The sequence below is a fragment of the Phalacrocorax aristotelis genome, chromosome 3 (assembly GCF_949628215.1).
Source record: "Phalacrocorax aristotelis chromosome 3, bGulAri2.1, whole genome shotgun sequence".
Classification (NCBI taxonomy): Eukaryota; Metazoa; Chordata; class Aves; order Suliformes; family Phalacrocoracidae; genus Phalacrocorax; species Phalacrocorax aristotelis.
The window spans coordinates 34,387,088-34,400,738 of record NC_134278.1 but is presented as its reverse complement, the minus strand read 5'-3'; the positions used below and the strand labels follow the sequence as shown (position 1 = coordinate 34,400,738).

At 39.1% G+C, this 13,651-nt stretch overlaps 1 protein-coding gene across 1 annotated transcript in view; it reads right to left on the bottom strand.

Annotated features, from left to right (window-relative positions):
• Positions 1–13,651, bottom strand: part of KCNQ5 (potassium voltage-gated channel subfamily Q member 5) — a 302,261-nt gene that overhangs the window by 70,415 nt on the left and 218,195 nt on the right. The window contains exon 3 of the mRNA XM_075087083.1: positions 3,994–4,120. Within this exon, the coding sequence (XP_074943184.1) occupies positions 3,994–4,120 (127 nt within the window). The remainder of the gene's footprint in view (positions 1–3,993; positions 4,121–13,651) is intronic.

Sequence of the window (13,651 nt, the reverse complement as noted above, 5' to 3'; positions counted from 1 at the left end):
TCTCCTACAGAGTCAGTGGAGAGAAAGAAGTTCCTCTGAAAGCCTAGCAGGCTTCAGACATGCACGTGAGACTGGCAGGATCTTATTCTTCTGACCCACAGCTTATTATTTATTATTCCTCATTATTTTTATAATGTGCCACTGCATAGGAGTCGCCCTGACAGACTGAGATTTCATTGTGATGGTAAAAACTTTCATATGCACAGGACAGTGGCCGGAAGTTGGTCAGGTCACATGCAACCATCTAGGAGGCCCATTGCTAGAGAAAAGAAAGTGGACTCTTCATTTATTTCAGTGTCCCTGAATGGTTTTTCAGGGAGAGGATGCCATACTTTCTTCCCAACTAGCAGACATGTCCTCTTTCATTTCAGGGATCTTCAAGGAGCACAGGCAGACACAGAGTTCTTCCCAGGCGTTGGTGTCCCTGGCTCCTGGAGGCAGCAGTTAGGAGATGCGATGCCTGGATTGCTACTCTTTTGCACAGTATAACATAGCAACGTTGCTCTGCAGTGCTAACAGCTAAGCTTCAGACTGATATGCCCGGGAAATTTAGGATTTGCAGAAGTAAGTACATCTTTAAGTACATTAAGTTACTGGGAGGGTATGTTGGCATGCCCTTTACATTACGTACACGAGCTCATATACAATCAGAGAAAATAAGGGACAGCAGGTAACTCCTGACACGGAACAAAATGCAAATCAAGGTTTAATACGACACTACTATTCCCATTTTCAGAGAAATAAACAAGGGTAAAAAACTGTCAAATAATTTGGTGGATATCATTACTAACCTGGCAGCGCACAGCGATGCTTGATGAACTAATTTGTCAGGGTAGTGACATTGTAGGCACACTAACGTAAGCACAGGGCTTTGGCCCTGAATAAAATTTTTTCTGGTTATTAGGTTATTAATGGAAAAAAATAAAGGCTGTCTGAATGTGACCCTTGAGGCAATCCTCAAATTTATTATTTCTGGCTCTTAGGCCATTCCCCTGTGTGATTTGTGTTTGATCACAAAAATAATCAGAGAACAGATCTGCTGGAGATATACAGCAAATTTAATTAAGAGTAAACAGACTGTGTCTTCTAAAATATTATTGTTCCACTGTAACAATAAGCAGAAAGAATAACTGAATGGATGAGTAAGTAAATAATTAAACAAACTAATGAAAAGTAATAGGCAGAAACTGTCCATATGTTTTTAAGGAGACTTTAGCACTGAGTTCCCTGAGTTCCTCCTGAAGCCACCCTTTCTCCAGGCTGAACAAGCCCAGGTCCCTCAGCTTCGCCTCACAGGGCAAATGCTCCAGCACTGACCATCTTGGTGGCCTTCACTGAACTCACTCCTGTTTATTGATGTCTTTCATGTATGCTGTTGCAGGGGACAAAGAGGGTGCAGTATCTTGGATGTGGTCTAATAAGTGCCGAGCAAAGGGAGATAATCCTGTGTCTTCATCTACTGATGGTGCTGTAGCTAATAGAGACTGTTGGCCTTTGCTGCTAGGGCACACTTTGCCATGACTGCAAAGCCAAGGTGTCAGGAAAACAGTTACTTTATGTAGCAAGAGCTGCAAGATTACTTGCTAAAGGTTATTCCTCAAAAGATCAAATCTGGAGAGATGCCGAACATCAGATACTCCCTTCAGGGATGCTAAAGACCAGAAATGGACAAAAATCCACCAGCAGAAGAAAAGAGACATAGAATAATTACTGGCAAGAAAATCAAGCTACTGTTTAGTTTCCAGAAGCTGCACTAGTAGCTGTACAGTGTTTTGCAGAACAAAGTTCCTTTTTCATCCAGTGAACCAGCATAGGAAGAAATCCACAAGCAAAAGACTAATTAATTCTGCTAGGAAGGGATGGAGTTGCAAGGGCAAGGGAGAAGGTGTTTTTAAGGCTAGAGATTGCCTACATGAACGTAGGTGCAACAAGAAGAGCAGGTGAATTACAGAGAAAGGAAGAAAAACCACAATCAAGTGAAGTAAACCCCAATGCTCACCGAGGCCCGTGGCAGGAGACCTGCCTGAACTATTTCACAAAGAATGAGAGGGTAGCTATGAGCTGCTTAAAGGGGGAAAATCTACATCAGTCACCCCATGATAACATGCAGAGTTCTGGACATGGAAGAACCCCTCCATTCACTTTTGCTGGGAATTAACACTTCAGCCTGAAGTTAATCACTGGCAGAAAACTTGCCAGTTGAATGGAGACAGGAGAGGGAGGAGAAACAAAAGCTGAACTGAACAAATTGCTAGTGTTCCCACACAGCAGCATTTGGGAGATCAGCAAACAACTCTGGGATGTCAAATACTCCTAGAAAATTCAAAGCCTTTAAGGATTTATATGTTTCCAGTAAGTTCTAAATGGCTGAAGTAGTTTAGTTTTACTAAAATAGCAGTCTGGTGCTTTCTTATGGGTGCGTGCTGACAAAACCTGACTACTGCAAATTTTCAGGTGCACCACAAATTCTTGGAACAACGGTAAGGCTGGTTAAGGAGGGTAGCTGTGTTAATGCCAGGGAGAGTGAATGTCCACATTTGTAGCCTCCCCTTGACAGGTGGCTGGTAAAGGCTGGGAAGATTTTTTAATTTTCTTTCCACTTTCCCTTTGGCCAGACATGGGAATCTCGGGGCAAGTGTGTGACCTGGCGCTGGACGGGGTGGGATGAGGTACCTACCCACCTCCACTGCTGCCTGAACAAAACAATGACAATCCCAGTACATCCTCCTCTCCTACAGAGTCATACAATAGTGTAGACAGCATAGATTCTTTCTCAGGGGGACACAGTGTGTGATGCCTTTCCACCTACTTATGCACATCTCGCTAAGGCCCCTTTCTCCATTGCAGGAATTCCTCAGTGGGAGAAGGTGTGGCTTTACCAGGGAATGAGGCAGAAGGCAAAAGCTTGCTTTGCACATTAGCCCTAACCAGTGCACTGGCGTGCTTTGCCATGGGACACTGTATGACTCTTTTTTAGATCAGGCTTGCATTCATCTACATGACAATATTGTTATTCACTGTTTACACTGAGACCTGTATGTGTAATTGCTGTAAGCAGGTGAAACTGTGTGCTAGTTGCTGTATAGATGCACAGGAGAATGTTTTTCCTGCCGCAATTGATCTATAAGTTAATTTAAGATACAAGCAGATGAAATTAAGGCTGGAGAGAGGAAGGAGGTTGAGAAAGAAGTTGGGACATCGATATCCTGAAGTTCAACCAATGTCCTGTAAAAAGCATTTGCTCCAAACCATTAGAAAAATAAGAATTTATCAGATTAATTTGGTTAGCCATCCTTGATTTCTACCTTTATTGGGAAATGGTTTTCCTGCAGATTCTTTTTAAAAATAGAGTTTTGACTGGATGTAGGCCTATTCTTCATTCTCAGAGAGGATTTCTAGCGCAAATAAGGGGAGGAGGAGTCTCTTGAAATAGTCGTAGAAGAATGCTATATCCTATGCCAGAGTCACTGGCAGAGCAGTACCTGAACGGTCATGCAGAGAGCAGTAATGCAGGGAGCAGCAATGCTGTCAGAAGACATTTCTAGGTAGGTTTGCAAACTTATTGCTGTGTACACATGTCTGATCACAGAGGTTAAATAAGGAGAACACAATGTATGCACGTATGTTCATGGTATGTATGCATGTATATACAAGATATCCAATATTCATGCCCATTAAATGCATACAGCTCCCCTCCTTTTCAAGGACATTAGCTCTCAGTCCCTCATTCTTCCAATAGACATGCCAGCTGTATGACATGCATAGGAAGATGTCTTTTGGAGAACATAAGAAATGTGGGCTCGTTCTTATTTAGGGACATTGCGATTTTATATCTAGAAAAGCCTTGGGCAGATGACAGGTGACACACAGCCACTCTGGATTTACACCTGGTTACTGTAAACAGAGTCTGATTGTATCAGTCTCATTCAGAAGCAAAACAGAAGGGGGGGATTTTATTTTTATCCTCAAATACACTAGAGCTGGGACACTCACCTATTACACAGAATGGTTTCCTTGCAAAGCGCAGTCTTCCTTGCCATCCTCGGTATCGACAACAGCATCCAGCAGACCAGATACGAATAATAAATTCCAAACCAAAGACAACAATCATGACAAATTCCTAGAAATGGAAAATAAGAAAAATGCCTGTTACAGATAACCAACATTGAAGCATCAGGAAACTTATGATCACTGTCTGTGTCTAGTATACCCTGAGCACCTGAAGATCCCAAGCCAAACTTGGGACCCTGTTCCCCAGGATGGTTGCACAAAACACAGTCCTCAGAGCTTCCTGGAGAGGGGTCCAAATGTAACCTGAATAACATCAAATATCTGCTAAGATTGGCTACTAACTATGAAACACTGAAGGAATTAATCGTACTCAAAAAATACCAAAGCAAAATATTAGGTGACTTTGGATATTGAGGATCAGACCACAGGTAATTTAGACAGCTAGTGACGAATATACGTTATATATACACATCCATAAAATTAGTTCTTAGTTCGAAGGCTGAATGTTTTGGTAGATATATCCTCGTTGTAGTAATATACAAGTGAAGTGATTAGGAAGATGCAGAAACATTTAGGAAATTAATTTGTCCCTAGAAGTAGGTTAAGATACATGATAGTGTAATTACATGCAATGGATATGTAATTGTTTGTAAGACAATAAATGAATGTTCACACTAGGCATAATTTTCTCTGGACAACTTGTGAATGAAAGCCTTTTAAAGTCTCAGCTTTTTTTGTCTGGCTTGCTTTTCTTTTACATTGGAACCTGTTTCAAGAATTGTCCATTTCAATAGCATCAACTTGTATTTATGCAACTTATATTGGAAGAAATTTTTCAGTACAACAGTGAGATCAGCAGAGTTGCAGCAATAGAACTTGGAGCACAATTCAGCTCCTTACCTTAAGAAAATCTAAATCCCTATCATATGCAGTGATATAGTACATATACACTTGTATGAAATGATAAACTTAATTTAGATTCTCTTCTGGAATGCCATCATAAAATTATTGTTTTGAAATGATAAAATAAAAATTTGTGTGTTAACCAAAAGAAGGAGAAAAGTACTTGAAGGGACTTCTTAAGCAGTTCATCAAGAAGAAGAGGAAGAAAGCTGTATTTTATTTGGCAGCTGAATGTACTTCCATGTCCAGGAGAAAGCTGTTCCTTGTCAGCCGACTAATTTGTTATTTCTACAGGATGAGGACTAGTGTGGTACTGGAAAGAAAACACTGCATCTGAATTAGCTGAAGGAACATTTGCAAGGGTAGTGTTGATCCAATACTGACTTCTTCCCAATAAACAGTTTGCATGCTTTTAAACTGTGAGATCCTACAACTCCGGAAGCCAATAAGGCTTTAAATATCACATATGTCAACTTGGGCATTAATGTACCTGAACAAATGGCATTATTAATACTGGGTCATGTAATGTTGCTTTACTAGCTTATGACCACTGGCAGTACATTGAAACATTGTGAATTTAATTTGCTTTTCCTGTTATAGAACAATTTGAAGACATAGTATTCCTTCCTAAAACATGTCAGCTCGTATAACTACATGACACTGAAAGAGGTTTTAGAACCTTCTTCAGTGACTTTGTTTCCAGTTTTGTAAATCTCATATTGAATGCCTAAATCACAAAAGCAGAATGAGATCCTGTTGCTAAAACGTGGCTAAAGAAAATGTCATATTTTTTGCTAGAAAAGAACATATGGAAAAATGAGTGTGGCTGTTTAAAGTTTTCTTTTTATTCATTCTACTACCAGAAACTAACTTCAGTTTAATTCCATGAACAGAGTTATTGCACAACTTTAGAAAGGATTATGTGCAAAAATGAAAAAGTTCTCCACGTAGCAACAATAATTCTTAATAGTTGGCTACCATGTGGTACATTTCCTTGTAGAAAATTCTGTGTAGGCCAAGAATAAAATGGACAAGAAGCCAATTGGAAAAAAGGAAGAATATGTATTTTAGTTGTTTAACTACTACTTTTATAGTGGTAGTTAAATTGCGAATTGTCAAATCTGGTTTACACATTGTTCGATGATGTCTCTGAATTTATGGAGGTTGATGGCAGGCATCCAGGCCATTTGACTTCTGACTCTCCTGATTAAGTTTCTTTTTTGGGGCAGGGGTAAGGGATGCCGAAGGAGAGGAGGCCAGCGAAGGATGAAACATTCTTTGCTTCCAATAAGATCTTTTCCTTGGTAAAATCCAATCACATTTCATTTGACTAAAGTTTGCTGTTTCCCTGGAAAACATACTCTGTGTACAGATGCGGGAGAAACACCTCCTGCTTTGTACGTATGCTGAAATTGTCACAGGCATCTTACAGGAGCTGAGCCACACACGTCCTCTATCATACTCGAGACCCCAGCAGGGCCTCTGATGGATACCTGGCAAGAACAGAAAGTACTTACTGATTCTGGAACGACTAGTCTACAGCTTCAGTTCAGTTAAATTCATATCACAAAATTGCTTGTAGAAGTTGAAAAGAGGTAAGAGGTTTACTGTTCTGGTTCCTATTAGTGCTGTGCAGTTTTGTCGTCATCAGCGGTACTACCGTTAGCAATTACTATTTGCTATGCTTGCTCAGTTATACAAAGATGAAAAAATTCAGTGTGTGCTGAAAGCACATGTTGGAGAGTCTCTTGCAGTACATGGTGTACTCGTGTCAGAGGCAGAAATCCTATTTGTCTCTCGCACACAAATGCATATACATGTACTACAAAGAGAAACTTCATGGAGATGTATCTATTCTGAGAGAGAAAAGAGCAAAAGGATGTTTTCTCAAATTTTTTATTTGGCGGGTGGGGTAAGAATATAAGATTTTTCTTGGAGAAACAATGTGAAATATCTTTGTTCATTCCTTGAGAAAAATAGTTATCATTTCTAGCAACATCACAAATTTATGCCTGGTGATAGTCTTTCAAAATCAAATGAAGTTTCTGCTACTTAAGTAAATTTTAACAACAGCTGCTGTAGTTACAGTAAGTGACCTCAAATACAGTAAATATGGCTCTGTGCACTGGAATGCTAAAAGAACTGCTGATTTTGAAAGTATTATATATGATTTTCTTTCACACATACCAAATTTATGGAGGTTTAAAAATACGGTTTAAGCTTTAATAATAGAAAAGACATTGAACAAAGTGGCGATTCAATTTCACACTTATTTGTGCACTTTCTGAAACAGTGGTGTTTCAAAATGATCCTTATATCCTGGTCACTCACTCCTACTTCCTCAAAGAACATCTGATTTTGAAGGAATAATATGCATATTATTATGAATAAAGTCTAAAGGAAAAGGATTTTCCTCGAAAATGCGAATTCATTGAAACAGAAACTCTTCATAGTCGTATATATGACAGTTGGGCCAGGTTGAAACATGACCTTAACAAGGAATCCCACACCACTGTGAAAACAGTAATATTTTAGTAATCAGCGCACTCAGTCACAATGTGAAGTCAAGGTTAATGCAGGCCAAAGAATAACATTATTTTTTCCTACGGTAGCTGCAGAGTCACGAGGTTCTTGGTTTTCCATGGACAAAAATTGGAAGGATACATTCCAAACAAGATAAGGATTTTTTTTTTTTTTTTTAGATTTCATTTGAAATGGCTCATTACAAAATTAAGCATAAGTCTAGGCTTTTAAATAATTTGATTTTAGTTCCTTACCAGTTGAAACTGAGAACATAATTGGAAAGGCATGTGATGGAATAAATCATTAGACCTCATATGATTTGTAAGCTTGCTGTGGAAATGATGCATTCCAAGTATCTTTGTCCTACATATAAATATGATGGAACTTCATTAATTTTGGACTGCTTATAGATATTAATAACAACATTTACATCAGAATGGGAAAATCCTGCACTGTTGATAAATCTGTCCTCCTTCAAAATTCAGGAAGGCTGAATTTGAACTGATGAGCAAGTTTAGATTTACAGGAAAACTAACCCTTCCCTTCCTAGGTAGAGCAGTGATGCTCTGGCCTTTGCCATTTCTTCCTCTTCCCCTATTTCGTCATCCTCTTCCAATCACAGCTACATCTGGTCTTGCACCACAGTTACCAGTCTGTAACTTTTTTGGATATTTAAGCTCACAGTTAGCCCCCCACAGTAACTGCTATGGCAGATGCATTGGTGGTTTGGACAGTGGAAAGTCTTTCTTCCTTCTCAAAGCACAGTTCATCGAGACTGATGTCATTCTGAAATGTTACTGCATACGCAGCTCATTCGTATACGCAGTCACAGGCAACTACGCATATGCAGGAGAAGCAAGGCTAAAACACATGGGCGTAAAAGAGTCAGTTATTTTTGGCATAAGGAGCACAAGTGTCAGTGTGCTTCTGGAATTTTTTACATCTGCATGTGCCTTGGTTGCTCTGCCACTGGAACAATGAGAGCCACACAAATGGCAGGAAAGGAAAATAAGAGGTCATCCAAAGCAAGGTTTCTATTAACAGATGGTCCTGGAGGACTCTAATGAACAGGTTTGATAATTAATTAAATCAAGCATACTTTGTACAATCTAGCCACTATGAGCATTTTTTTGGTTGTTTATTTTTTTTTCCCTATCTAATTAGGACACAAGCGGTGATTTGTTGCAATTGTCTACATTAATATGCTTCTCAGGTAGTTTTTAATTATAAGGATTTCCCTAAGCATAACATTATAACAGCAAAAAACTGTTTTTATCACAGCCTTTTTGTTCATTAACATAACTGCTAATTAAAACTTAAAATAATTTGCTGCTGCTGAAATCAGGTGCCTTGGTTGTAGACTGTCATGTCTGGGAATTAGAACCATTTCTGAGATGAGAAAATGACCAAAGTTGAGCACTCTGTGCTGTTCTAGGATGCTTCTGGTTATTTTGCAATGTGTAAATGTGCTGAGGTTTGGATATAAGAAATTAGCCCACAAGACAATGGCTCTACTGTTATTTTAATTATATTTGTTGTATGGAAATTGTGTTGTTAAGTATTCTAAAGGATAATGAAGTAGGACAACAGAGCTGCAGACCAATGTAAGGAGCTGCCTGCCTTGAGTTCATAGGAGAACTGGGTCTACAAATGACATTGTCAGGAGCCTGGGAAATGGACTAGAACAAATCAAATTAATCCCCTGAAATAAGCTTTAATAAGGCCACAAGTGTTTCCCTACTGAAGACAACATCTCTGCAGTGTAGCTGCACTGCAGGTGCTCATCTGGTGTAAATCAGCACAGACTCACTACACTAGCACAACAGCAGAAATAGAAGGAGCAATATCATCTAATAGAGCTCAGGATGTGCCCCCTCTTCCCTAAGAGCTCATAAACAGGGAAGTCCAGTGTTTCCAAATCAGTTGGAAAAGAGGGAGAATAAACATGTTCTCATCCTTTAATTTACAGCTGACTGCTTTAAGAACGTCACCAGCTGCTAAAATCTCTTTATGGTGACACTTGATGAATAGTTCACACTATTCAAATAGCAATGCTTTATTATTCATCATCAAAGAAATGAGATTGTTTTCTCATTCAATTAAAGCACGAACATAGCACCTCAGCTTCTGCATCCCTCTTTCAAGAAAAAAAAACCCTCTACTGATTCAAAGTACCAAGCACTGGAGTGGGCTTTACACTTTAAACAGATACTATCAGGGTGTGAGGGGAACTGCAACAGTAGTCTGTCTCAGAGAAGCCTGAGGAAGGTTTGAGCCTTTAATAGCTGTGGTGCAGAAGCTGGCGGAGGCCTAGGGACAATTCTGTTATACTGGCCAGTTTCCAGACTAAAATCAGCAGATATGAATATGTGCATACATTATTGTTCAAACTAATAGTATAATTGGAATACACATTTGTATTATTCCTGATTCAGCGTTAGAAGGGGAAATCTTTGATCTAAACAGTTAACAAGTATACCTACATGTTCATATATACACTTGAGAACCAATGTTTTAATTCGTTCCAACTGCAGTTTAACAGTGGGAGAGGTGGCCATAAATCTGAAAACATACCCCAGAATAGACCCTATTAATGGCACATAAATCACAACCAGAGCCTTCAGTTCAACTCCCAGTACAAAATACAATAAGCATGACATGAAATTTATGCACCTTTTTATTATTTATCAGTTTTACAATGAATGTGATACTTTTACTATGCTAGCTTTTACAAATTATGATTAAGAATTCCTGTGTTGATTCTACTTTAATAGAGGATTATTGAGAAATCAGTTCTGTGCCTTTTAATCTAATACACAACTACAAGTCTATTGATATAATATTAAAATCCCAGGGATATGCTTGGTTTTAATTAGCCACATGTTATATAGGTCTATCCAACTCCCTTTTAGCTTTTTGCGTTTATTACTTGAAATGGCACCTATCAGTCATATCTGTTTATTCACTTACAACAAAAAAAAGTCCAGAATTTTTATGTCAGGTAAACACAGTTTTGAATCAGACAGTAAAAGCACACACCAGAATTAGGTAGCTGTCATTTAATTATGTTTTTCATCATCTCTTATAGAGTAAATACAAGTATTTACCATATCAGACCCAATATGCGATTCCTAGCACTGAAACTGTGCTGACCTTCCTCAGCATCCGTGAAGGAAGGACAGACACCCTTCTGCCTCCCCAGATCAGCAGACCCACTTCACACCACCACCACGGACTGGCTGCTGAGGATCTGCTGGTGCCACAGGAATGAATGCCACAGAGTTGCGCCGGGCAGCTATGCTCCCGGCCCCGGCCATCACAGTTACTGTGATTACCATGTCAGGCATGTGTGGGCAAACACATCCCAAAACTCCTTTTGGCTTTCGGTGGATGTGGTTCTTCTAGAAAGACCCTGGTGATCACTGAAAACCCTTTTTCAAATTGGGAAAATGGCAACAGGAACTGTTGACTTCACCACCCATCACAGCTATCCTGTTCTTCCCCAGAGAAAGCTTCACCCTTAAGCGCCCTTTCCAGTCACCCCCACTTACACGCACCGCTTTGTGCCGTATCATTTGTTTATGTGTCAGGTACAACTACACTCCTGACCAAATTCCTGAAAGGAGACGATAGCCATAAAACTCACACTATAGAATAATTTTCTACTTTTCAAGTATTTTTGTGTCCTGCTTTGTGCTTGTTCACTTTTTCTTTCTCTGTAGTGAGATATCAGCAGTCAATGGTCTCATTTTGGTTTTAAAATTGTCCGCATTTTGAAAACGATGAAGCTCTGTACAGCTGTACCCAGGCCTTTGCATTTCCTTTGTGATTTCTTCACGCATTTTTTTCCGCTGTAGTCACGTTTCTGATGTCACATGTTACAGGCAGACATTCAAGCACATGTCTCTGTAGCAACACAGCTCCTAAAATCTTCCTTTTGAAATGTTTGTGAAGAATTTGATATCTTTTGCTGTGTCCAAACGAAATGTGGAATGGGTGCCAGAGCCAGTACAGACTCTGAATCCTTTTATGCTCTGGCATCCGTGTTAATTTTGTATTGATGCAAGGGGTTTAGGCTAATTGTTACGGATGAGCACATGTATGTGAATTAACTGGTAAAATTTGATATGCTGTATAGCAGGGTGGGACAGGATAGTTATTCTTTTATTATTTGGTCTTAGCATGTTTGGTGTCAAATCCTAGAGGCTCTGCAAATTATATTTGCTGTGTCGTTTTTTTAAAGTGATTTCTTCTTGCAGTTTCTCAGTTCACAAAGCTCGTTAGCAGAGCTTCCCTAGGAGTACATTGGTGCATGTTTTGAACACTAGGAGACCTATGGGCACCTGGGATGATATACACTAAAATGTTTCCTAGACCAAATGTGTTCAGAAAGCAATTTTAAGAAAGCGTTTTCTGACAATTGGTAAATTTTGGCAAAACAGACTTGGAAGGCACTTTACCCAAACTGCCAAAATCCTGCTTATGCATTCATTTTCTTGAAAATATTAACATCTGTCATCTCGCCAAATATTTCTGTTACTTGTTCCAGTCTTTGGTTACAATATTTTTGTTCAGTTTCTTAGTTTGAGTGAAAATGTTGAATTGGTCCCCTCTTTTCAGTCCAGTAACTAGACTTTGAAAGCCGTATACCAAGTCTCATGTTCTACAAATTATGCCCTTTGCTGAATGTTTTGCAGCTTTTCCTATCATCTTTTCTCAAAGCTTATGGAATTTTGGTCTCTTAGAAAAAGCAAAGAACAAACCCCTTCCACATCCTACCAAAAACATACATATATCTTTGTGAGACATTAATTTCCTGTGATCATATCTTCGTATGGTGCAATCAGCCAATTCCTGTCTGGTTCAGATTTGATACCAAAGTTGTTATCCTCTCCATGACATACATCCTTTCCTTAGGCAATCTGTGGAAGCATGCAAATTTAAAATGACCAGCACTTATTTTGCTAATTCGTCTTTGTAGCTCACCCACAGTTCACAGTCCTCAGGGCTGGACTGAGTTTCAGTGTGTGTCTCTGTATTTACTATCACCCACACTTTAAACTGTCTTTGGATTTTTGTGTTATACCTACGTCTGCTCCAGATCCTCACAGATATTTTTTATATTTATTGTATTTGGATACCTATTTGCTTGACTTCACAGTTTTTATACTGAATCTTGTGAAGAGATTTCTTCTCTCACTTGAGGAATGTTCACACTTTGTAGCAAGCTATGTCTTTGCACACTTTGACATACCCATGCAAAGTGGGTTATGGTTTCTGTATGTCACTCAGATGGTGGGTCTTCCCTCGCTTTACAAACAGGTTTCATACCACTGATGTTCTGCCTTTTTCAGCATTCTTTTCCTTTTGTAATTTAGTGTTTTGCAGACTTTTTCCTTACATATTATTTATAACCATGTACTTTGGCTTTCCTCTGGAGACATACTCTGCATTTCCATTTGGCAAATCAATATTTCCCTAACAAGGGTCAGGTCTGAATTTCTGATAGAGAGTTTGATATCTATCCATTTTTAGTGTTGCAATCTAAACTGTTTGTTGCCTGTTTTAAGGAGGTAGCTCTTGCTCTCAGTGTAACAAGTTTGGATCCTTATCAAACTGGCGTGAAGCCAATAAAATTCAACACTGCAGAGTCTAGCATAAACTATTAAAAATCTACATCTATGGAAAATGTTACACTTATGACTTGGAAGTGGTTTCCCATGCTACATTGTTATTACTTAAACTGATAAAACAAGAAGGAAGACATGTCATGGAAGAGCAGTTGTGCAAGGTGTGTTGCTCGATTGTCCTTAAAAGAGGTCAAGGACAGCTGGTTTGGCCCTTTAGCACAATGTGTTGATTAGCCTAAAAGAACATGTGCTTTTCCCTCCTCAAAGAATTATATCCGTATTACTCTGAATCCTGACACCCCATCGCTAACATCTAATCTTCCCCATTTTCCACTCTATTAATCTCAAAATCCTCATAGAGATTCTGTGTTCTCCTAGAGAAAGCGGCCCCTTGAATGACTAGCTAAAAGCCTCTTTTCACAATAACATGGACAGTCCTTTCCCTCTTAAGAATAAGCTCCCCGCCTTTGAATGCTAGTCCTCCCTGTGTTGGGAAACAAACGGAATCAGAAACTGATTGTTCATAGTATTAGTATCTTCTCTCCTGACTTTCTGCATATAGACATACAATGTCATAGACAAGA